Source organism: Sciurus carolinensis, chromosome 6 (assembly GCF_902686445.1).
Source record: "Sciurus carolinensis chromosome 6, mSciCar1.2, whole genome shotgun sequence".
In the NCBI taxonomy this organism is placed as follows: Eukaryota; Metazoa; Chordata; class Mammalia; order Rodentia; family Sciuridae; genus Sciurus; species Sciurus carolinensis.
In genome coordinates, this window is record NC_062218.1 from 92,805,165 (window position 1) to 92,831,367 (window position 26,203).

Consider the following 26,203-nt stretch of genomic DNA (forward strand, 5'->3'; position numbering starts at 1 on the left):
ATAAATTTTCAAAATATTTCCTAATTATCTTTTGTATTTCCATAGTTTCCATCATGATATTTCCTTTTTCATCACAAATTTTAGTAATTTGAGTTTTCTCTCTTTCTCTTTGTTAGGGTGGCTAAGGGTTTGTCAATTTTATTTATTTTTCACAGATCCAACTTTTTGTTTTGTCAATTTTTAAAATTCTTTTGTTTCAATTTCATTGATTTCAACTCTGATTTTAATTATTCCCTTCTGCTTTTGATGTTGATTTCTTCTTTTTTTCCCTAGGGCTTTGAACTGTAATGTTAGACCATTTTCATTGACTTTCTATTCTTTTAATGAAAATGAGTTCAATGCAATGATCTTTCCTCTTAGCACTGCCTTCATAGTGTCACAGAGATTTTGGTATGTTGTATCGGTATTCTCCTTTACCTCTAAATATTTTTTTAATTTCATCCCTGATTTCTTCTTCTATCCATTTGTTATTCAATAACATATTATTTAGACTCCATAGAGTAGTTTCTATTTTTAATTTTATCATTGATTTCTAATTTCATTCCATTATGATCTGACTGAATGCAGGGTAGTGTCTGTCTGTCTGTTTCTCTCTCTCTCTCTCTCTCTCTCTCTCTATTTGCTAAAAGTTGCTTTGTTGCATAAGATATGGTCTATTTTAGAGAAGGGTCTATGTGCTGCTGAGATAAAAGTGTTTTTGCTCCTAGATGGATGACATATCATATATATGTCTGTTAAGTCTAAATTATTGTGTTGTTTAGTTCTATAGTTTCATTGTTTAGTATTTGTTTAGAAGATCTATCCAATAGTGAGAGAGGTGTGTTAAAATCACCCAGTATTATTGTGTTGTGGTCTGTTTGATTCTTGAAATTAAGAAGAGATTATTTGATGTACATAGATGCTCCACTGTTTGGAGCATAAATATTTACAATGTTACGTCTTACTGATGTATCATTCCCTTAAGCAGTGTGAAATGCCCTCCCTTCTGATGAGCTTTGGCTTGAAGTGTACTTTATCTGATATGAGGATGTGAACTTCTGCTTGTTTATGCAGTCCCTATGAGTGATAGGTTTTTTCCCATCCTTTCACCTTTATTCTGTAGATGTCTTTGCCTATGAGGTGAGTCTCTCAGAGAGAGTATATTGTTGGGTCTTGTTTTTTAATCCAGTCTGTCAGTCTGTTTTTTCCTTGATGAGTTTAAGCCATTAACATTCAAGATTATTTTTTGTATTCCTGGTCATTTTGGTTTATTTCTGGTTTTTAATTTGACTTAGTTCTGCTTTGATTGACTATTCCTTTAATGTAATTCCTCCCTTCACTTTTCACTTTTTTTTTTTTTCCATTTCATCCTGGACTATTTTGTTGAGAGTGTTCTGTAATGCAGACTTTCTAGTTGTGAATTTTTAACTTTTGTTTATCATGAAAGGCTTTTAATTCATCTTCACATCTGAAGCCAAATTTTGCAGAATATAAAATTCTTGGTTGGCATCCATTTTGTTATTCCAGGACCTCCTGTGGTCGAGGGTCTGGGTTGAGAAATCAGTTGAGTTCTGAATTGGTTTCCCCCTTTATGTAGGTTTCCCCTGACTTTTTCTTCTCATGGCCTTAAGATTTTATTCTTATTCTCTGTGTTAGTGATTCTCATTACAATGTGTCTTGGTGTGGGTCTGCTGTAGTTTTTTCACATGTGGGGTTCTATAAGCCTCTTATATTGATTTTCCTTTTCATTCTTCGGGTTTGGGAAATTTTCTGATACTATTTCATTGAAATGATGGTGCATTCCTTTGGTTTATATCTCCATACCTTCATCTCCCCAATAAATCTTAAACTTGGTCTCTTAATGTTATGTTATAATTCTTGGAAGTTCTGTTCATGGTTTCTTACCATCTTCTCTCTGTGGTCAAATTTATTTTCAAGAATATATATTTTGTCTTTGTTGCCTGATGTTCTGTCTTCCAAGTGGTCTAGTCTGTTGGTGATACTTTCTATTAAATTTTTAATTTGGTTTATTGATTACTTCATTTCAGGGATTTTTGCTTGATTTCTTTTCAGAATCTCTTTATTGAAGTAATCTTTCACCTCCTAAAATTTATCTGACTTCACTTCTTACATTCTTCTTTACATTGCAGATATTACAGACATTCTAAACTCCTTCTCTGACATTTCAACTACTGTGTTGTCAATGGGATTCTATTAATGGAGCATCGTGGTTTGTTTGGGGTACTTTGTTCCTGTCTTTTCATGTTGTTTGTGTGTCTTCCCATTTAGTAGTATGGATCTGAGGCAGTTCAGTTTCTACCCTGTAGACTTATAATGTCCCTGAAAGATTTTAGTACCTTTTCTTTAAGGGGGAGAGCAATATTAATAGCACTCATGCAAACAATATACAGCCTTAAACCCCATAGCTCCTATTAATATGTCTACTACAGTCTTGTCACAATAAATAACAATGATGTGTTCAAGTATCATCTACAATATCAGCAGTAAGTTTGCAAAAGGGTTTACAATTTCTAATGGTGGACAAAGAGAGTACAAAAGTGGTGTAGGATGTGATACCAATGAGGAAGGAAAAAGTGTAAGCAAACCTGCAGGCACATTGATAATGGACTTCCAGGCCCTGGCTAGTGTCCCAAGATGAAGACTATCATGTCTTGAGATCAAAATATTTACTTTTTATAAAAATAATATTATATGGGTTGTGAAGGGGTAAATGAGGAATTACTCATTTAGAGTTTAGGATATCAGTAAAAGCTTTTTCATTTTTTAATTTTTTTTTAACCCCCATGGTACTGAGGATCAAACTCAGGACCTTATGCCTGCTAGGCAAGTGCTCTAACACTGAGCCATACCACCAGCCCAAAAGCTATCTTTAGTTGAATCAGGAAGGATTCAACTTAATAATTTGAAATCTGAATAATGAGAGTGAATTAACTGGTTATATGTAAGGGAAGATTATTCCTTTTATCTGCTAGAGTTTGAAATCTGAAAAGAAATTCGTTAATAATCCAAAAAACAATGACAGTAAAGACTAAATTATAGAGGCAAGGAGAAGAAAATTGTAAATTGGATATGCAGAATAAAGTATGTTAATCAACAAAATATTATTCTCACATTGTTGAAATCAGAGAAATGATAGCATAGATTATTAGGATGAGGTTTAGTGTAGTAAATAGGAAACTGCAGGATCTCGAGCTTTATCAACATGTCACATACCAGAAAGTAACAGTTGTATAGTCCTGGTGCAAAGTGAGACAGTGCAGGGTGGTGAGGATATAAGACTTGCACAGTTATTAAAATAATTCATGCAGAGTCCTTAAAGTACAGCATATAAAACTGGAAACCCAAAGATGGTGACTAAATCCTCACCTTCTAGAATGGCTCTTAGAGGTAATTCTAACCGAATTTCTTTATGTAATGAAGGAAGTCCAGGTAGAGCAGCTTGTCCACCTCTTACCACTAATTACTGAAAAAATGGAGTGAGAAAAGATGACAGTCTGCAAGTTTATGTACCAAGTTTATTCTATTAAAATTAATCCTAAAGGAATGCAGAGAGTGAGGATTTCTTCCCCCCTTTAAATAACTAGAATTTTATTGTGTACATGAATCTTTTTTCTGAAAGTACTGTTCTAAGAAAACAGTAAAAACATTTGAACAAATTAATATTTCTTGGCACAGCACTCTTGGGCTACCCCTGGTGTGGCTTCAGTGGGTGCAGGTGTAGTATGTCCTATAATGGCTGTTCTTCTGAAAGGTACAGGCCATAAACCTTGGTGATCATGTCTTGCCAATTCTAAAGGCAGAGTACATGTTCTGTGCAGGTATGACTGCCTTCACCTACATTTTAAAGAGTGCCTTGGAGAGCATCCGGGCATAGGCAAATAACTGCTATGGAAATGGGGCCACCACAGAAAGTTCCCACTAGAACAAAGCCCAGAACAGATATGGGTCAAGGCCATCCTAGAATCTCAGAACTGTAGTGCATTCAATATATAACATGAGCCTGGGAGAATCTCAGGCACCCTACTCCAACCCCTGAGATCTGCTATGTGGTCTATACCCTGCCCAGTCATAGAGACAGGGCTTCCCAGAGTCTTGAGATACAGACCCCACTCCATTGTGTCCAGAGGTAGAACAGAATCAAAGATTATTCTTCATCCTCAAGATTTAATGTTGTTGGCATTTTGAGCTGTGGACTTACTTGGGACCTGTTACCCCTTTTTTCTTGGTTGGTTCTCCCTTTTGGAATAAGAATGTCTATCCTTTGCTTGTCCCACCAGTGTATTTTGGTAGCACATCACTTGCTTCTGATGAATCATACTTTGATTTTCATCCATATATAATTTATATGATATTTAGAGAGACTTTGGACTTAAGTTGATATTGGAATGAATTAAGACTTCAGGGGCTGTTGGGATAAAATGAATGTATTTTGTTTGTTAAAAAGATGAAGTGGGGCTGGGGTTGTGGCTCAGTGGTAGAGTGCTTGCCTAGCATGTATGAGGCACTGGATTCAATTCTCAGTATCACATATAAATAAATGTCCATCGACAACTTAAAAAAAAAAGTAGGACAAGAGACAGTCAAACTTCTTGACCTTGATGACAACCAGTAGGTTATTGATGAGGAAGTAGGAGGAGATCTGTGGTCATAAAGTATGTATATCATTGTGTATAAAAGTATATATTAGAACAAAAAATTAATCGGTGAAACTACCTTTTCAAACTTTCTTTCGGAGAATCAAAAAATAGAAATATTGAGTCCTAGTGAAGAAAACAAAGAATAAAAGTGAAATGTTTGTAGATAAAGCAAACAAATCATTTCAAAAAAGAGGAACTGTAACTATATGCAGTACTGAGAAATACTTCAGAATAATGATCAACAAACTTCTGCAATGGACTAGGTACTAGAATGTTTAGCTTTGCAGGCCATACAGTCTCTACTGCAACTCTGCTACTGTATCAAAAAAGAAGCAATAGACAACATATGAAGGAATGAATTAGACTGTTTTCCAATAAAACTTTATTAATAAGAATAGGCTGGATTTTATCCCAAACTTTTCGTTTTCAGACACTCACCACAGAATTTTAGTATTTACAAAATCAGCCTTAAAAATATGAGTCACATATAAGTCAGTTCCCTCATCCAGAATGTTGAAAGGCTGGATTAGATTACCTCCAAAGTCCTTTCTAGTTCCAGCATTCTAGATTTTATGGAAGTTGACTGTGATGTCTCTCATGGCAGTTTGTCATGTCTGTCAAGATTATAGCTGTTGTCCCTTGAATCAGCAAGTTAAAAATACTGAGAAATATATTCTTTTATTTCATAGAATTGTTATAACTGCTCTCAGTTCTCAAAGATCACCTGCAAAGGAAAAACTCAAAAAGTTTCTACTATTCTGCAGTGTTAGCAGGATATGACCATTAAGGAATCTTTTATATATATATATATATTTTTAAATTGTAAACAAATGGGATACATGTTGTTTCTCTGTACATGGAGTAAGGCATACCATTTGTTTAATCATAAATTTACATAGGGTAATGTTGTTTGATTCATTCTGTTATTTTTCCCTTCCTCCCCACCCCTCCCACTCCTCTTTTCCATCTATATAGTCCTTCCTTCCTCCATTCTTGCCCCCTTCCCTAACCCTAACCCTAACCCTAACACTAACCCCTCCCACCCCCCATAATGTTTCATTATCTACTTATCAGCAAGATCATTTGTCCTATGGTTTTTTGAGATTGGCTTATGTCACTTACCATGATATTCTCCAATTTCATCCATTTGCCTGCAAATGCCATAATTTTATCATTCTTTATGGCGGAGTAATATTCCATTGTATATATATATACCACAGTTTCTTTATCCATTCATCAATTGAACGGCATCTAGGTTGGTTCCACAATCTGGCTATTGTGAATTGAGCAGCTATGAACATTGATGTGGCTGTATCTCTGTAGTATGCTGATTTTAAGTCCTTTGGGTGTAGGCCAAGAAGTGGGATAGCTGGGTCAAATGGTGGTTCCATTCCAAGCTTTCTGAGGAATCTCCATACTGCTTTCCAGAGTGGCTGCACTAATTTGCAACCCCACCAGCAATGTATGAGTGTACTTTTTTCCCCACATCCTCGCCAACACCTATTGTTGCTTGTATTCTTGATAATCGCCATTCTAATTGGGGTGAAATGGAATCTTAGGGTAGTTTTGATTTGTGTTTCTCTTATTACTAGAGATGTTGAACATTTTTTCATATATCTGTTGATTGCTTGTAGATCTTCTGTGAAGTGTCTGTCCATTTCCTTATCCCATTTGTTGATTGGATTATTTGTATTCTTGGTGTAGAGATTTTTGAGTTCTTTATATATTCTGGAAATTAGTGCCTATCTGAAGTATGATTGGCAAAGATTTTCTCCCACTCTGTAGGCTCTCTCTTCACATTACTGATAGTTTCCATTGCTGAGAGAAAGCTTTTTAGTTTCAATCCATCCCAGTTGTTGATTCTTGCTTTTATTTCTTGTGCTATGTGAGTCCTATTAAGGAAGTCTGATCCTAAGCTGACATGTTGAAGATCTGGACCTACTTTTTCTTCCATAAGATGCAGGGTCTGTGGTCTGATTCTGAGGTCCTTGATCCATTTTGAGTAGAGTTTTGTGCAAGGTGAGAGATAGGGGTTTAATTTCATTCTGTTGCCTATAGATTTCCAGTTTTCCCAGCACCATTTGATGAAGAGGCTATCTTTTCTCCATTGCATATTTTTGGCCCCTTATCTAATATGAGAAAATTGTATTTATTTGGGTTTGTGTCCATGTCCTCTATTCTGTACCATTGATCTCCCTGTCTATTTTGGTACCAATACCATGCTGTTTTTGTTACTATTGCTTTTTAGTAGAGTTGAAGATCTGGTATTGTGATACCCGCTGCTTTGCTCCTTCTGCTAAGGATTGCTTTAGCTATTCTGGGTTTCTTATTCTTCCAGATGAATTTCATGATTACTTGTTCTATTTCTATAAGGTACGTCATTGGGATTTTAATTGGAATTGCATTGAATCTGTATAGCACTTTTGGTAGTATGGCCATTTTGACAATATTAATTCTGCCTATCCAAGAACATGGGAGATCTTTCCATCTTCTAAGGTCTTCCTTAATTTCTTTCTTCAATGTTTTGTAGTTTTCATTGTAGACATCTTCTACCTCTTTTGTTAGATTGATGCCCAAGTATTTTATTTCTTTTGAGGCTATTGCAAATGGAGTTGTTTTCCTCATTTCCCTTTCAGCTGTTTCGTCGCTTGCGTATAAAAGTGCTTTAGATTTATGCATGTTGATTTAATAGCCTGCTATTTTTCTGAATTCATTGATGAGGTCTAGAAGTTTTTCTGGAGGAGGTTTTTGGATCCTCTAAATATAGAATCATGTTATCCGCAAATAGTGACAGCTTAAGTTCCTCTTTTCCTATTCGTATCCCTTTAATTTCTTTAGTCTGCATAATTGCTCTGGCTAGACTTTCAAGGACAAAGTTGAATAGAAGTGGTAAAAGAGGGCATCCCTGCCTTGTTCCAGTTTTTAGGGGGAATGCTTTCAGTTTTTCACCATTTAGAGTGATATTGGCCATGGGCTTAGCATCGATGGCCTTTACAATGTTAAGAAATGTTCCCACTATCCCTATTTTTTCTAGTGTTTTGAGCGTGAAAGGATGCTGTATTTTATCAAATGCTTTTTGTGTATCTATTGAAATAATCATGTGATTCTTAACTTTAAGTCTGCTGATATGGTAAATGACATTTATTGATTTCCGGATGTTGAACCAACCTTGCATCCCTGGGATAAAACCCACTTGATTGTGGTGCACTATCTTTTTAATATATTTTTGTATGCGATTTGCTAAAATTTAGTTGAGAATTTTTGCATCGGTGTTCATTAAGGATATTGGTCTGAAATTTTCTTTCCTCAATGTGTCTCTGTCTGGTTTAGGTATCAGGGTGATATTGGCTTCATAGAATGAGTTTGGGAGGGTTTCCGCCTCTTCTATTTTATGGAATACTTTGAGGAGTATTGGAATGAGTTCTTCTTTAAAGGTTTTGTAGAACTTGGCTGAGAACCCATCTGGTCCTGGACTTTACTTTGTTGGTAGGCTTTTGATGACTTCTTCTATTTCACTGCTTGAAGTTGATTTATTTAAGTTGTGTATGTCCTCCTGGTGCAGATTAGGTAATTCATATGTCTCTAGGAACTTGTTGATGTCTTCAAGATTTTCTGTTTTGTTGGAGTATAGATTTTCAAAATAGCTTCTAATTATGTTTTGTATTTCACTCTTCTCTGTATTGATATTTCCTTGTTCATTCCAAATTTTAGTAATTTGAGTCTTCTCTCTCTTTCTCTATGTTACTGTGGCTAAGGGTTTATCAATTTGGTTTATTTTTTCAAAGAATGAACTATTTATTTTGTTAATTTTTTCAATGTTTCTTTTTGTTTCAATTTTGTTGATTTCAGCTCTGATTTTAACTATTTCCTGTCTTCTACTACTTTTGGTGTTGGTCTGCTCTTCTTTTTCTAGGGCTTTGAGCTGTAGTGTTAAGTTGTTTATTTGTTGATTTTTACTTCTTTTGTTGAATGCGCCACATGAAATAAATCTTCCTCTATGTACTGCTTTCATAGTGTCCCAGAGATTTTGATATGATGTGTCTTTGTTCTTGTTTACTTCTAAGAATTTTTGAATTTCCTTACTGATGTCTTCTGTTATCCATTCATCATATAATAGTGTATTATTTAATCTCCAGGTATTGGAGAAGTTTCTGTTTTTTATTCTGTCATTTATTTCTAATTTCAATCCATTATGATCTGATGGAATACAAGGTAGTATCTCTATTTTCTTGTATTTGCTAACAGTAGCTTTGTGGCATAAAATATGGTCTATTTTAGAGAAGGATCCATATACTACTGAGCAGAAAGTGTATTTGTTCTTCGTTGGATGGTATATTCTATATATGTCTGTTAAGTCTAAATTGTCGATTGTGTTATTGAGATCTATGGTTTCTTTATTCAATTTTTGTTTGGAAGATCTATCCAGTGGTGAGAGAGGTGTGTTAAAATCACCTATATTATTGTTTTGTGATTTATTTGATTTATGGAATTGAGGAGGATTTGTTTGACATACATGGATGAGCCAATGTTGGGGGCATAGATATTTATGATTGTTATGTCTTGCTGATTTATGCTTCCCTTAAGCAGTATGTAATGTCTTTCTTTATCCCTTCTGACTAGTTTTGGCTTAAAGTCCACATTATCTGAAATGAGGATGGATACTCCAGCTTTTTTGCTGTGTCTGTGTGCATGGTATGCTTTTCCCCATTCTTTTACCTTTAGTCTATGGGTATCTCTTTCTATGAGATGAGTCTCTTGCAGGCAGCATATTGTTGGATTTTTTTTTTAATCCAATCTGCCAGTCTATGTCTTTTGATTGATGAGTTCAGGCCATTAACATTCAGGGTTATTATTGTGATATGATTTGTATTCCCAGTCATTTGACTCATTTTTGTTTTTTGACATGATTTGGTTTCTCCTTTATTTGGCTATGCCTTTAGGCTAGTTCCTCCTGTTGCTGATTTGCATTGTTGTTTTTCATCTCTTCCTCATGGAATATTTTGCTGAGAATGTTCTGTAATGCCGGCTTTCTTTTTGTAAATTCTTTTAGCTTTTGTTTATCATGGAAGGATGTTATTTCATCGTCAAATCTGAAAGTAAGTTTTGCTGGGTATAAGATTCTTGGTTGGCATCCGTTTTCTTTTGGGGCTTTGTAAACGTTGTTCCAGGCCCTTCTAGCTTTTAGGGTCTGGATTGAAAAATCTGCTGATATTCTTATTGGTTTCCCCCTGAATGTAATTTGATTCTTTTCTCTTGCAACCTTTAAAATTCTGTCTTTATTTTGTATGTTAGGTATTTTTATAATAATGTACCTTGGTGTGGGTCTGTTGTAATTTTGTATATTTGGAGTCCTATAAGCCTCTTGTACTTGGTTTTCCATTTCATTCTTCAGATTTGGGAAATTTTCTGATATTATTTCATTGAATAGATTGTTCATTCCTTTGGTTTGTTTCTCTAAGCCTTCCTCAATCCCAATAATTCTTAAATTTGGCCTTTTCTTGATATTCCATAATTCTTGTAGATTCTGTTCATGATTTCTTACCATCTTCTCTGTTTAGTCAATTTTGTTTTCAAGATTAAATATTTTGTCTTCAATGTCTGAGGTTCTGTCTTCCAGGTGTTCTATCCTATTGGTTATGCTTTCTATGGAGTTTTTAACTTGGTTTATTGTTTCCTTCATTTCAAAGATTTCTGGTTTTTTTTTTCCCAGTATCTGTAACTCTTTATTGAAATGATCTTTTGCTTCCCGTATTTGCTCTTTGAACTGTTGATTGGTGCAATCATTTAATGCCTGCATTTGCTGTTTCATCTCCTCGTTTGCTTCTCTGATCGTTTTAATTATGTACATTCTGAACTTCCTTTCTGACATTTCTTCTGCTGTGCTGTCATTGGGTTTTATTAATATAGTATCTAGGTTTGTTTGGGACATTTTCTTCCCTTGTTTTCTCATATTGGTAAGATATCAGTGGGACTCTGAGATATTGCAGTATTCCTCTATTGGCTTATAGTGTCCCTGTAGATACCCAGTGTATCACCTCCCAGCCTTCAGTAGCCTGAAGTCTTGGAGGAACTTGATAATGCAGTGCTTCCGAAGAAAGCTGCCCCTAGCCTGCAACTGGGGCCAGGGCTGGGGGCTGGTTCTGCATTGAAATCCTTTCACTGGGCGGTCCTGCTCCTAGAAGCTGGCTATCGACAGGGCCTGCCCCCACCTGAGGGAGCCAGGCTGCTCAGGGAAAGCCTCTCCCTGTCCTGCCTTGGTCCCAGAAGCCGCCTGCGGGCTGGGGCCTGTCACTGGGTCCAGGGCTTGAGGTTGGCTCTGTTCAGAAAAGCTCTCACTGGGCAGACCTGCTCTGAGAACCTGGCTGTGGACTGGGCCTGCCGTGGGAGGGAGCAGGGCTGCTTGGGCAAGTCTCTAGCTGCCCTGCCCTGGTTCAAGAAGCTGCCTGCGCCAGGGGCCTGCCACTAGTTTCAGGGTTTGGGGTTGGCTCTGTGTGGAAAAGCTCTCACTGGGCAAGCCTTCTCCTAGAAGCTGACTGTGGATCGTGCCTGCCACTGGAGGTAGCAGGGCTGCTTGGGGAAGACTCTCGCTGCCCTGCCCTGCTCCGAGAAGCTGCCCCTGTCCTGGCCTGCCACCCGGGCTGAGCTTCACCTGATGGGAGAGACTCACCCCACGGCTCTATGTTGGTTGGAGTCTCTCAATACCTCCTCTTCTTGAATCCTGAGTTCTGGAGTGACAGAGATGCAGTCACCCTCTAGTCCGCCATCTTGGATCTTCCATTAAGGAATCTTATCTGAAAAGACTAGTGCCAGAATTGGGGAAACTCACATATACAGCTCTGCTTTTTGGCTAGCTGAATTCTGTTACTTGGGTAGCAAGCTATTTAATAAGTGCCTCTTTAAAAAGAAGACAATGAGTTGGGAAAGCCAATAGATTGTTGAAGTCATTTTCAGCTTTTCTTTCAGCTTATTCTTTGTTTTCCCCAAAAACTGACCCATATCTACTGAGTCTTTGCAGATCGAATGTTCTAGTTATTTCTATGGATAATTCTTAGTATGAGCTATGATCACATAGCTTGAGCATTCCCTTGAATAATCTTCCTTTCTGAGCAATTCATCTCTCATAAACTACCCTTTATGTAGCAGTCAATAATGTTTGCTGCAGTGTTTATTGGTCCTTTCTTCATTAATTTGTTTGAACGTACATCCTATTGTAAACAGAAAATCTGTTCTGTTTCATGGAGTACAATTTGAGTCAGTGTTCATTGTTGATGCTTACCATATGGATTTCCCCTTGTTTCCCATGGGCTGGCTAACAGCCAGAATTCTTATTACTTCTGATTAAAGAACAAAACTTTTTACAAGAATTTTGAACAGTTACTTAAATGGAGGTTTAAAATAGGTCTCTTATTTAATATTTGCTTTGAGTACTGGCTTATTTTTAAATGTATAATTGAACACAACTGAACCAAACAAATTTCTCAGGGAGCAAATTAATATCCTAAAAACAAGGGTAATGAATTATACATTTTATCTATCACTGGGGACTGGTATCTCTTAATTTAATAAACTTTGAAGTTATTTGAAGATATTTGAAGATGAATTAAGATCTCTCTGATTCAATGACAAGAAGTTATTAATAGTATTGCTCTGATGATCCTTTTTCTTTAATTATAAACTAATAGATTAATATTCTTGTTTACATAATTTCTCTGAGTTTATATTAAGTACGATCAGTTCCTCAGAGCCCCATTAATACTGAAAGAACAGGTAAGATCAAATTTTCATAGCATGGAGTAATAGAAATCTTTAGGAGGGAGTTATTGAAAATACCAACCTTCTATCCTCTTATTGAAATTTGACTGCAAACAATCATAAGCAGTTGTTTTTATTGAGTTCCCTACCTGTACCAGAAATTTAATGTACATTATCTCTTTTTAATCCTCAGAGCAACCTTTTGATATAGATAGTATGCCCATTAGTTATCTTTGAGTTGCTAGTACAAAAGATGTATTAAAAAATTCCAGAGATTTTATTGATTCACTTAATTGAAAAATTTAAAGTTAGGCTTCAGTCAGCCTGTGATCTGTTGGCTCCAATGTTAGCAAAGCTAGCCTCTTTTCTTCATTCTTTTCTGCTTTCTATGAAAGCATCATTCCAAACAGTGCCATTTCTTATAATGTGCTGCCTTGTTCACTTCCATTTGCACTTCTTACTTCTCTCAAAAAGTTTCTTTCACCCTTCAGTCATCTCCTTGAGTCTCTGACCTGAATTAAGCCATGTGCCTTTTCCTGAACTCATCGTTGGATTTTGTTGACTGTGTTACACCAATCTAGGACCACTCTGTGAGGTTAATGCCTTCTAAAATGGGGTGGGGGACAATTCTGTAAAGGAAATTGTAGCAGTTAAGGGGGGAAATAAATGAGGTATTGTAAGCCACCATCCCTCCTACAACTCATCCTCATTTTTTAATGCAAAATAACTTCAGCAATAATAAGCAGTAGTGTATACTACATGCTAGGCACATGCCTAATGCTATAGATACATTTTAGTTTCAAAGTCATCTTGAGAAATAAATGGCATTAAGTCCCTGTTTTATAGAAGTTTAGAAAGATTAAAAAAGTTTCCCCAAACCACATTGTTCAGTCAGACCCAAGTGAGTCTGACTTCATGACTGTTTTCACCATGTAATGATTTCTCCAGAGTAAACCAAAAGTTGATTATTAAAAGCATTGTCAGGGCTGGGGTTGTAGCTCAGTGGTAGAGCGCTTGCCTAGCCTGTGAGAGGCTCTGGGCTTGATCCTTAGCACCACATAAAAAATAAATAAAAGGTATTGTGTTCATCTACAACTAAAAACATTTTTAAAGATATTCTTAGAAATTCATCATTACTGTAGAATTCTAGGAAATAATCATGTTATCTTGGTTTAATGTACTGTATACAGTTATAGAAAGAAGCCTTATTAAGACAGAATTACAAAAGGGAAGTTACCTTCTTTTGCCTCTATTGAGCACAAAATCCTTACTGCAAAGGACAAGTTAGGGTACTCTATGCCATATACATCCAGTCACATATGTATACATAAGTGCATATACCTGTGTATACATTTGTGCCTCATGTATGAGTATTATATGTATCACAAATTCTAAGTTTTTTAACTTAACACTTAGTAAAAATGACTGAAGAACAGGTTGAAGGGCCTGGGCTCTTTCCTTTAAACTAACCTCAGAGAAAGTAGTAAAGACCTTATCCATTTTTCTTCACTTAATGGTGGTGAAAAGTATTGTGCCTACAGGAATATGTTAACTTTATATGAATTATATTCTGGTTATCCTAAATTTAGTCCCATACTCTTGCTGCTGGGCAGTTTACTTCTTACTGAAGTATTCTTACTGCTTGCACTTGAACAAGACTCGGACTTTCATCCTGAATCATAATTATTTAGTTTTTATGGAAGTCTTGGCTTCCATCTAGTTTTCTGCAAGAAGCTGACTGGGCCTGTGAAATCTTTGCAACTCTGCTCCTGTACTTACGATCACCTTGCCCATGACTTGAATAACTAAACTGGAAACATTTAAAGTTTACATCCTAAATTTATTTTAAGCAAGAGTGTGTTCAAAGGCAGAAATATTGTTGGTCTAATGATGAGATGATCAAAAATTACTTCTGAATCTTTGGCTGTGTCACATCTAGAAATAACTGTAGCCCTGACTTTCCAGTGCTTAATGAATTGACATTACTTTTCACTCAGTCTTTGATGCTTTTTGTTTTTGTATATGAATATATCATGTGTTACCAAATAATGATATTTAATAATTTGTTAAATAATAGTTTAATAACATTGAATAACAAATATTTACCAACAGAGGTACAATTCTTTCCAAGAGCTTATGGTCTGGGGTAGCAGATGAGGAGTGCAAAGAGGATTATATGAAGAAGTAAATTTTAAAAGGGCAGGAGGCAGATGAAAAAGTGCTGAATATGAGCTAACTTGGGAAAGAAATAATATCAGGATTCCACAGAATACTGGATTATATCATGTGCTTCTTTTAAATCAAATTGCAGAAGAGATCTTTTTATTTGAAAGTAATTCTGTAGTTTAAGTAGAATGCTATGTGGTTTCAGAACCACAAGGGTATACTGTCTCTAAAACAGGCCAACATATATTCAGAAAAAAAAATTAATATATGAATATTGGTCCAAATAATATGTTACCTGAATATTGATTTCAAGTCCATTTTAACAGGTATTTTTCGTACCTGTGAATGTTGAGAAGTTAGTGATTACTTTTGTTGTTTACTGTTGAAATTGAGTTTTGTTCAAATTTTTAAGTTAAGTTCTTAAATAAAAAATTTTCTGGTACCGTTAAATTTTTTTTTAAGGTAAAAAGTTTATTGGTTTTGTAAATGACCCACCCAAATTTGTTTTACACTTGATTTGTAAGAGAAGAGATTAGAAAAAGACAATATTTTAAGGAGAGAGACAAGTGTTTATTTGGTACTCTTTTTAAAGAAAAAGTCTTTAAGTCTTTACCTCTACAGCTTTTCTATTTAAGGAAGCCTACATGCCTGGTGAAGAGAGCAAAAAGGTGCAGGAAATGGCAATTAAGATGCTAATCCCTCTTTTAAAATTCTGGTTTAATATTTAGGGGCCTAATAGGGAAAGTGTGAATGGTTGCTTTTAGTGAACATGAATTCTAACATAATTTAAATTCTTAAATATAGAGCAATACACTATATAAACTAACCAACCCATAGCTTTTAAAGCTATGTTAAGAATGAATGAAAAGTTTAATTGTGGCACTATTCAATATGATAATCGCTGACCTTATGTAGCTCTTGCTATGTGTTTAGTGATTCTAAAACATAATTTTAAATCAATTTAATTTTCATTGATTTAAATTTAAAAATTGATATTAAATCAGTTGTTGAAAATGTTAAACAAATTTGGAACAACTTAAGTTGGTGAATCTATTTTTCAAGTGTAAGTTTTATGAAACAAAATGTAGATCAAATATTTCAGATGAAAATTTGCATATAAATTGAGATGTACCATAAGAATTAGTTTTTCTAAGATTCAATGTAATAAAAATTTCAAATATCTCAACTAGAATTTTTATATTGATGCATGTATATGATATTTTGCATCTGTTGGGATAAAGAAAATATAAAAATCAAATTCACCTTTTTGAAAACTTCACAAACTGGTTAACAATTAATTTGGATCATGTTCTATTTGTCTTGACCATCACATCCTAACTTTTTCCAAGATGTCATTGTAATTTACTAGATGAACAAGAGTGCAATTCAGGTCTTGGTCTAAATCTCATCAATATAAGAACATTTATTTTTTACTCTGGTGCAGAGATAAAGTAATGTGAATAGTTTTAACTTTTTAATTAATTACTGAATCTAATAACTAATCCAATATCATATACTTTCCAATTTAACTCACAATTATATTTTATTTTGCATTCTAGAAAATAAAATTCTTAGCAAATTTAGTGAAACAAATTAGTAAAAATAGTGATAAAAGGGACGAGTATTGTTTTAACTAAATATTATTATGCCTTGAGTAATATACAAGTGAAGCACTTGAGGTATTTAAAAGTTTATGGTATCCGCTTTCTAATAAGATGTGTTCTTTTCATGTTTTCTTTTTTCTTAGTTTTCTGCAAGAAGCTGACTGGGGCCAAAGGGGGTCAAAATCAATTCCAAATGTGTAATGCTTTTTGTTTTGTCTGATACCCTTTTAGGGTATAAATGTGACTTTAATCATAATTTTGTTTCATTCTTCTTCTGTCATTTACTTTAGGAGGTGACTTCCTCTCCTTTCTGAGAAAGAAGAAGGATGAACTAAAACTCAAACAGTTGGTGAAATTTTCCCTAGATGCTGCTGCTGGTATGTTATATCTCGAGAGTAAAAACTGTATACACAGGTAAGGAGAACATGTTTTTAAAGCACTTTCCACTTTAATTAATAAATGCTAGAAAACTGATGTATTTTCTACAATGCAGCAGTACATTTTTTTCCATAAAACATATTTTCTTGTTGGTTTTTATATTGTGTGTGAAAGCATTCTTTGTTAGTTGTTGATATGGTTCAGAGAAGCACTTATTTTCCCTCTCACTTGAGGTAAGTACCTAATTAGACAATGATTTATCTCTTAATGAGAATTTTTCTTATGGTAATCATGAATAACAGTGACATGGAATGTACTAAAATTATATATTATAATTATACAATTAAAATAATTGCCTTGTTATTAAAAAATTATTTCATGTGTTTCCTGTTCTCATTTTTCAAAATCATGGAAAAGCATAATAATACAACAATTCATGACAGTGAATTTGGTCAAGAGTAAACGGTTTTAGCATATGAGTTATTTCAAAGGAGATTTTAGTAAACTTTCTAATTATGCACAGTGGTCTGGCTTACTGTTTTATAGACAGTGGTTTGGTTTTTTTTAGAGACAGGGTCTCACTGAGTTGCTTAGGGCCTTGCTAAGTTCCTGAGGCTGTCTTTGAACTCGAGAACCTCTTGCCTCAGCCTCCTGAGTTGTTTGGATTATAGGCATGCGCCACTGAGCCCTGCTTAAGATTTTATTTTGGAAGACTTAAAAAGCATTTGAGTCTGGACAAGAATTGATTTCATTAGAAATAAACACTTTTTATGAATATAAATTGTTCTTCCCTTTATAGAAATTTTGCAGTTTTATTTGCTGAGGTATTGAGTTATAGTGTGTATCAAATATCTCATCAAAATCCCTATTGTAGTTATTCATTTTGTCACAAAAAAATTTTTTTAGACTGTTAGGCCACTTATGACTTTAAATCATAATGATCAATTATTGAAATTATTCTGTTAAATTTTCAGTTGCCAATAATGTTCTTTACTTTCTGCTGCACTGCAATAGAGGGCACCATTGTTGCAATTTCTTGCTACTTATAGTGACTACTTTCCTCACAAATGGATGACTTATGACTTTTTTTTTTTAATCAGAATTGAAGCCATTTTAGATTGTAGGTGGCAATTTGTTTTTAAAGATTTATCCCTGTCTCCTATCATAACATTATTCTCTATAGTGTTATTTCCCCATTTTTGCTTTTTAAGATTTTTTTTCATGCATTTACAAATTTTTGTAAGCCAATTTTTGCTTGATCACATATTTTAGCAGCTTGTGCACAGACCTGTGCCATTTATCAGGCTAGGAAGGTTTCCCAGTTGAACATCGTGAACTGTGTCACTGAGAGCAGGTTTGACGAATAGGTTTCAGTGTTAGTGCCAATTTTTAGTGATTGGTAGTGGCTCTCTGTGGTATGTGCTGAGAAAGATTCCAAAATCAGCTACAAAGAATCAGTAATCAATTAGTCATGTCTGACAGGCATTAACACTCAAGCTCCAAATTTGTCATCCTGGACATAGAATACCTTTTTTTTTTTAATTTTTTTTTTTTTATTTTCTTCAGTCTCTTAAATATATTTCTAAATTTTTTTAAGTGTTTGATTTTCACTAACCATAATATAACAACAGTATAATATTTTTCTTTGTATCACTTCCTTTGAATTCTTCTAAACTATCTGCTATCTCATTTCCTTTGTTAATCATGAGTACCAGAAGCATTTAATGTATCTCTACTAATGGTCTTTTGTTCCTTTTTAAACTTATATAAATGCTCTTTTGAATGAGTTCATTTTCTTATCATTTCAATTTTTTTTAACCAATGTATGGATTTGTATTGAGAAAATGAAGCATTCTTATGTTGAATTTTTATAGTAGTGAATTCTGCATGCATGCACCTGTGGAACTGTTCTCTAGGGGCAGTAGTAGTAATTGCAATGAGATTTTATTTGATGCGTAGTAAAAAAAAAATACATTCAAGGTACTTTATCAAAAAAATATCAAAGAAAAATGTGTAGTTAACTATAGTTAAAATTTATTTTCCTCTTTGGAAAAATTTCTAACAAGTATTTAAAAATAAATTAATATAATGTAAACCATTATTAAGACTTTAGTTTTTCATATAACAAAATGGTTAAGTCCCATTTTTGACCTCATAAAATAGTATTAAAATAAATGCATATCTATGAATTGTTAAGTTTATATTCAACAAATTCAACTAAAAATTTAAAATATGCCTTAAATTTTATATTAACTGGTAAGTTTTATCCTGTTTACTGATTAGAGGGCACTGGAACTCAATACATGAAAATATTTGTTTCTGCCCCTAAAATAGTCTTTAACTTTTGAGGAACACATTTTCTTTCTTTAGCCTTATGTTATTAACTATTATGAGAAGAACAGAGTGATATTTTATTATAGAAAAATGGGTTGACAGCTAGAAAATGGAAATAAATTGCATTAAGAAAGAATCTGCATTTGGAAAATGTAATTTTCATTTAACTTCCAGGAGAGTTCTCTTGATACTGTTTCTATTAGTATTTCTGTTTATAACTTAGGAATATCTAGGTTTTTTGATAAAGTTTATTTTTAATCAACTGCATTTTTAAATAATTATTCTGTAGACCATTGTGAAATTTTCTTTTCTGATTATACTTTGACTACTGAAATATCCTGATAAGCCTTACAGTGCATGTGTGTGTGAAAATGGCATGTTATTAGATTGTTGGATATCACTCTATAATGAATGTGAAATCTGACTAATTTTGAAGTTAGATGAATTCAGGGTCACTTTATACTAGATTTAAATGGTAATGGCATTGATGCTTTTATTGTGATAAATCCTATTGGAAGATTTGCTAAAATTTGGGTTTATTTCTAAAAGTTGGTCTTGTGCCGTTTTTCTTTGATATATCTATGGAAACTTAAACATTTTATTGCCATATATTAGAGTTAAAGACCATAAGTTATAGTGAGCTGGGGGAGCATTTCCTAGTTTCATGATATTGTGTGTCACTGTCAATACCAGAAAAGGTATTTCTCCTCATCCCTCTTGTCCCCAGGGAGGGAGGCCAAAGAAGAATGAGCCAGAAACTGATTTTTTTTCCTCAGTTTTTTATTGATTTCTCTTCACGTTTGATTGCTCTATCACAGTGATGTTTTTGTTGTAGAGTAAGGTAACAACTTTACAAATTAAATCCTATCGGACCATATTTATTTTATTAGAAATAATAGGGGTTTGCATATTCATTGACAGCAATGATATAGCCAATTCAATTTGAAAATTCCCAATCTGAAAATCCAACGTCTGAAATGCTCCAAAGTCTGAAACCTTTTTAGCAACAACATGATGCCACAATGGAAAATTCCCACACTATGAAACTGTTTTCATGCACAAAGTTATTTAAAATATTATACAAAATTTCCTCCAGGTTATATATACACAGTGTATACAAAACACAAGTAAATCTTGTGTTTATACTTGGGTCCCCTCCCCACAATATCTTTGGATTAAAAATCTAAAATCTTAAATATTTTTGGTCCATAGTATTTCAGATAAGGGATACACAATATAGACAGTTGTTGACTATGTGTCAGGTTAATACCAACATGAAAAATATGGTGCTGTCCTCAGATGGACATAAGAAAAAATAATAATACAGAGAGATAATCAATTTTGTGATAATAGGTACAAAAATTTTGGGGAGTAATATTGAGAACATCTAATATGACCTGTTAGTATAAGGACTCTTGTGGAGAAAACCAGGGAAAGCTTTGCAGAGGGCACTGAGTCAGACATGATGGATGGGTATGTCCTTGAATAGAAGGACAAATAACATTCCAGGTGAAGAAAAGATGAAATCAAGTTAGTGTTTTGCATGAGAGACCATGACAACCAGGGACTTCAAATAATTCAGTATTATCTGGATGAGAATTACAAAGGAGGTAGCCTGGGTCAGGTAAACAACATTATTCTCACCAAGAGCCATGTAGGTCATTTTAATTTGACTAGTCTGGGGGAAATATACATTCAGATTATTTTAAGAAAGTTGAAATGCCAAAAAACTAATTGAAACCCACAAAACCCTGAAAAATATATAATCTTGTGAGAGGTATAGGTATGAGACCAATCTTATTTTTAAATTTCACTGAAAAAACTAATTTAGGATAGTTAAGATTACCCATAAAGGAATAATGTTGCAATTCACATCTGTGTTCTACAAGGAGATTGTCTCATCCAATAATTAAGACTTAAGCCCTTGTACTTTTTAGGATAAAAGTAAGATGTTGCCTTTTTTTTTTTTTTTTTTTTTTTTTTTGGGAGATTTCATATTTCAGCAATAGAAAGCAGGAATACCAAGGAACCATCTCTTTTTCTCTTCCCACAACAATAACTTGAACTTTTATTATTTCTTCTTGCTGTCTTGCTGCTTCATTTCCCTCTGACTGAAAACTATATTCCTCTACCCCATTTGTAAACAGATCCAAAATGATATTTGAGTTGATATAACCTTCTGGGCCCAGCATTTATAGCATTTTTCTCCAAGGATTTTTTTTCTCAGTTTTAAGTGCAACTGATTGCCTAGTATCTGATTTCTTCCTAAGCTTTGAATGTACTGAAGTTTTCTGTTTGTTTGTTTCATGTATTTAAATAAGATAAGTAGAAAATAAATATGAAATACATGATGCATAAAATACAATATTTTTGATGTTTTTGAACTTGTCATTATTTCTGTCCCTCATGATCTACCATATACTCAATATAAGGTACCTTCGAACCACTTTTAAGTAATTGAAGCCAAGAGAAATTAAATAAAGGTCACCTAAATAATTCATGGCAGTGCCACTGCTAGGTCTTAGATGTGCTGACTCCATTCCAACCTAATACCTGTCATTTCAGTGCCAATATTTTACCTCTCCTTCTAGTATTAGTACAAGTTGGGTAGTCCTTATCTGAAATGGTTGGGTCTAGAAGTGGTTTGGATTTCAGTGTTTTTCACATTTTCAAGTATTTGCATATGCATAATGAAATGCCTTGGAGATGGGACCTAAGTATGAACACGAGATTTATTTATGTTTCTTATATAACTTTTACACAAAGTCCGAAGGTAATTTTACACAATATTTTTAGCATACCTGCATTTGCAGACCCTACTGTGAGGTCATATGTGGAACTTTGTATTTGTAGTGTCACATTGGTACTCAAAGTTTCAGATTTTGGAGCATTTCAGATTTTGGATTTTTAAATTGGGCATTCTCAACCTGTAACCCTAATAGAAGACATTTATTGACAGCTTACTGAATACCAGACACTAAGTGCTTTAGATACAGGGTCTGAGAATATATGCTTCATGAGGGAAATTATTTTTAGTTGTGTTCACATTGATTCCAAGAGCCTGGAACCACACCTGATACTTAAAGGTAAAAGAATGAATTTTCAAAACAACAAGAGTTATTGTTGCTGAGGTAATTTTACATAGGAGAGCTCATTATACACATAAGGAAACTTAGTTAGGGCATTTGAATATTTTTCCCAAGATCACGTTAAAATAAAGTGGCAGATGTGAATGTTCTAGAGCCCATTTCTTCCATGGTAAAAGTATCTTTTGATCAATCAGGAGACTTGGGGCAGAAGGCTAGGTGTGTTACTTGGTGTGATAATTCAGCTTATTATGTTCAACATCTGGACTCTTTATGATCATGAATGAAAACAGAAGAGGATGTTGAGGCCTTTGAAATGTGTTCTGGAAAGACATACCAAGGTATTTTGTATTCTGGTTGTTTCCTAATGAACAGTTGCTGAAATACAATAATATTGTGTTATTGTAGCTCCATTTAATTAGAGCTTGAAAATTTATTTTTTTCATTTTTTATACACTGTTATTTAGATAGCCCCTTCTGCTTTATCTGTTAATTAAAAGCATAGGATTAGCATAGAGATGTGATAATCTCAGTTAGTTGACTAAGCATTTATGCCTGATTCTCTTGTTCTAACATTTGATTACAATTTTGAATATATTGAGCTACACTTTCATTTTTAGCTTCTAAACCAATTTTAGTACACTGCAGAGAGAACTGCTCAGTAATTTTAAATGTATCAAAATTATATGGTCCTTCTCTAGTTTAACCCTTTTTTCCTATTGCTCTTTGGTATTTGTTTATTCAGTGCAATTATCACCCAAGAGATATCATAAAAATACCTTTGTAAAAATTATTTCTTCTGTTCCTTTTATTCAGTGTATGAATTTCTTTTATTAACTAAAAGATTTTCCCCAAAAGTCACATGTGTCTGAAGGAATGCAAAGGAGGTCTTCTTTTATATTAGACTCAATTAACATGTTGGCTTAGGTTAATGTACCAGAGCATCTAATTGCTTCCTTAGAAAACAAAAATGAGTGTTTTGGGGTAAAGGGTCAGAGGACAGGTGAGTTTTGATATGGTTATTGGTAAGAAAGAGGCAGCATATGCAAGATTCTGTTTAGGAATTCAAGGCATTTCAGTGAACAGACTGAAAGTCCTTGAGAATGAGGAGGAGAAGAAAAGAAGTGAATAGGAGCAGTTCAAAGCTATGTTGTGGTCTCATTAGGGCTAGTCTTGTTTTATGTTCGCAGAAATGATGGGTGAGAAAATTGACTGGCACCTCATACTCATCATTATTTCTGATTTTTATTCAGTCAATTACAATAAGTACATTTTGTATTTACAGTTTCGATAAATATTATTTTACATTAAACAATTACAAATAGGTTAGAGTTACTGTTTTTCTCCTAAAGCATATTTGATTAAGAAACAGAACTGCTTAAGCTAATTTAACAAATAGATTTAAGGAAGAAAGAAAAAAAATGTTATTTCACAGAACTGAAGGACAGAGTTCAAGGAGTCCCTGAAACTTTCCTCAGATCTGGGAAGCAGTGAGGGACCAAGGCAGCATCTTTGTCTTTCAGTTGGACTTTTGTTAGGCTGTTTGCTATCTTGCTGCTTCAGTTCCTTCTTGCTCTAAACACTACATTCTCTGCAACATTTGCAAAGAGATCCCAAACGATATTTGAGTCAGTATGACAATCTGCTAGACCCAGCATCTAAAGCTAATTAACCCTTGAATTCAAATTTCAAATTGACAGAGATTTAATGAACCTACTTTACATTAAACATCTACACTTGTTTTAATCTAAAACATGACTTGGGCAGAGAAGAGTATGCAAGCCACTATTTACAAAGAGCTGGAGGAGCTGATCTCTGTGTTAGGGGTAGTTCCCAGAGGATGAGACATGTACTAAGCAGGTTTCCCAAAAGATGGTTGTTTCACGTTAATTGAATGTCCACTGTTTGCCAATTGCATTCATTATCTTAATTCTATTTAATGAGGTTGATACTGTTTATCACCATTTCACAGTAGAACATATTGCCACAAATAATTTGTCTAGTGCCCAGCTAGTGAGAGAAGTCAAGACTATTCAGTATTGACAGTAAGGATTCTGAAACAAAACAAAAACAATTTTTTAGATATGTTTCCCAGTTTCTTTTCTTTTTCAAAATATGATCTGTATGAATCTCTCTTATGAAGTAAAAATCACTTGAGAAATGCTGATTCATAGTCCTTGTTTGTAGGAACTTATCTCCACGTTTTTCTTGAATGACTCCCACAGTTTCATGGTGTAGGTACTGCACTTGGTCCACACAGTCTTCTTGAATCCTAGTGTGTACCAAGTCCATACAAAAGGCAGGAGACCAAGCTCCTCCCTTCACACCCCTCTCTGCACACCCTACAATCTTTACCCATTGCTTTGTCCAACTCCTTACCATCATCTGACATTTATTTTAGTATAACATAAATTTATACTAAATTTTTTAGCATAAATAAATGTCACATGACCCCTGACTTTACTATGATTCAACTTACAATTTTAGACTTGATGATGGTGTGAAAGTGATATGCATTCAGTAGAAACTGTTTTGAATTTTGATCTTTTCCTGATTTACCAAAATGTAGTAAGATACTCTTGATCTACACCTCTAATGAGGGTAAATAACCTATACTTTATGTTCCCTTTTTGCTAAACTATTACATTCAGTGGATTAGGTGTATTAAATGTATTTTTTATTTACAGTGTTTTCTATTTATAATAGATTTATTGAGATGTAACCCTATCATAAGTTAATAAGTATAAACATAGGCTATGTATGTATAGATGTGCATGTATACACATGTGTAATGCATACATACACGCATATATGAAATACTGATTAACTTTTTTTTTTTGCCTATCTCTCCCAACTAAAGTGGAAACTCCATAAAGATATTTACTTCATTTTGTTCATGACTCACTTTCTTAGTACTGAGAATACCAACATCTAGTTAAGAACACCAGTATTTAGTAAAGGAGTATGTCAACACTCTCCATTAGGAAATATCTCTACAGCATTTTAAGGAGTTCACAACTTAGCAAGAAGAGACCACACAGGTCCATATGATTTTAAATTGTTGTTATCTAGTTATCTAAAAACAGAGGAACTTTTCTGAAAAGGAAGACTACAGAAAGAAAGTGAAAATGCACTGTTTTTGTTTTTGTTTTTGTTTTTTTTAATCATGGCCCCCAGAGTTTCTAGTGATGCCATTTAACAGGATGGGGCCTTGATGAATCCAAGAAGCTTATTTTCTTGCTATACTATAATGGAACCTATGGCACCATTATAAGGGGGAACTTATAAATTTTTATAGTTTTATTGAATGTAGTATTTTAGACATAGGGTTCTAGTGGGTTTTCGAACTATAATCGGTGTCAACAGGGTCACATCCTCCCTTTGTGCAAAAAGCAAAGTTTAAAGTCTAGGTGTCTCTAGACAGTTTCTGTCTCCAGCCCACTTTTCCATGGTCTACTACCTTACTCTCATTACCCTTTTAGCTAAATGTTACCAAAACGAATTATGTTTCAGTCAAGCACTCTTCTAGATACTGTGGCTGTGGTAGTAAATGAAACAAAGTTCTGCCCTCATAGAACTGACAGAAGTGAAGGAAAGTGGAGAATGAGTGAATTTACAAAACAACACAAAAATTTAAAAGTTTTACAAAGAAACACACATGAGATAGAGGAGAGTGAAATAAGAAGGGAATGGGATAGTGGAGATGTGCACTGTTTTATGTCCAGTGTTATAGCCTAAAGAGATAAAGGAGCAAACCAGGTAAAAATCAGTAAGAAGAGCCTTCTTGGACCCGAGTATGACAAATGCAATAAGACCCTGAGCGAGGAGCATTCCAGATGTGTCCAGAGTACACCATCATGGAACAGAAAATGAGGTTCATTGTTAAGTAGTGGGATTACAAAGCTCTTGCAAGTCATTGAAAAGGTTGTGGTTTTTAGTCTGCATGTGATAGGGGGCATTGAGAACTGACTTGATCTGTCCCAGGTTTTTGAAGAATCGGTTCAAATATTGTTTTCTTTTTTCTTTTCCTTCTTTATTTATTTATTTTTTCCTTAAGAATAAAATGTAAGGGTACAAGTACAGAGCAAGAAGACCAGCTCTAGGGCTGTTGCAGTAGTCTAAATGAGAGACAATAAACATTGGAGCAGGTGGTGGTAGAAATCCTGAGAAGGGTCCCCGTTCTGGATATATGTAGAAGGTAGAGACATGAGTATTTGTTGACATAGATGGTATACGAGGAAAAAAG

General features: G+C 34.3%; 1 protein-coding gene across 5 annotated transcripts in view; it reads left to right on the forward strand.

Moving 5' to 3' along the window:
- Fer (FER tyrosine kinase) overlaps nucleotides 1-26,203 on the forward strand; it is a 499,968-nt gene that overhangs the window by 385,955 nt on the left and 87,810 nt on the right. For all 5 annotated transcript variants that reach the window (XR_007109062.1, XM_047555289.1, XM_047555290.1 and 2 more), the window contains one exon: nucleotides 16,450-16,573. Coding sequence is in view for 4 of the 5 variants with exons in the window: in XM_047555289.1 (XP_047411245.1) it covers nucleotides 16,450-16,573 (124 nt within the window). In the remaining variant the exon portion in view is untranslated. The remainder of the gene's footprint in view (nucleotides 1-16,449; nucleotides 16,574-26,203) is intronic.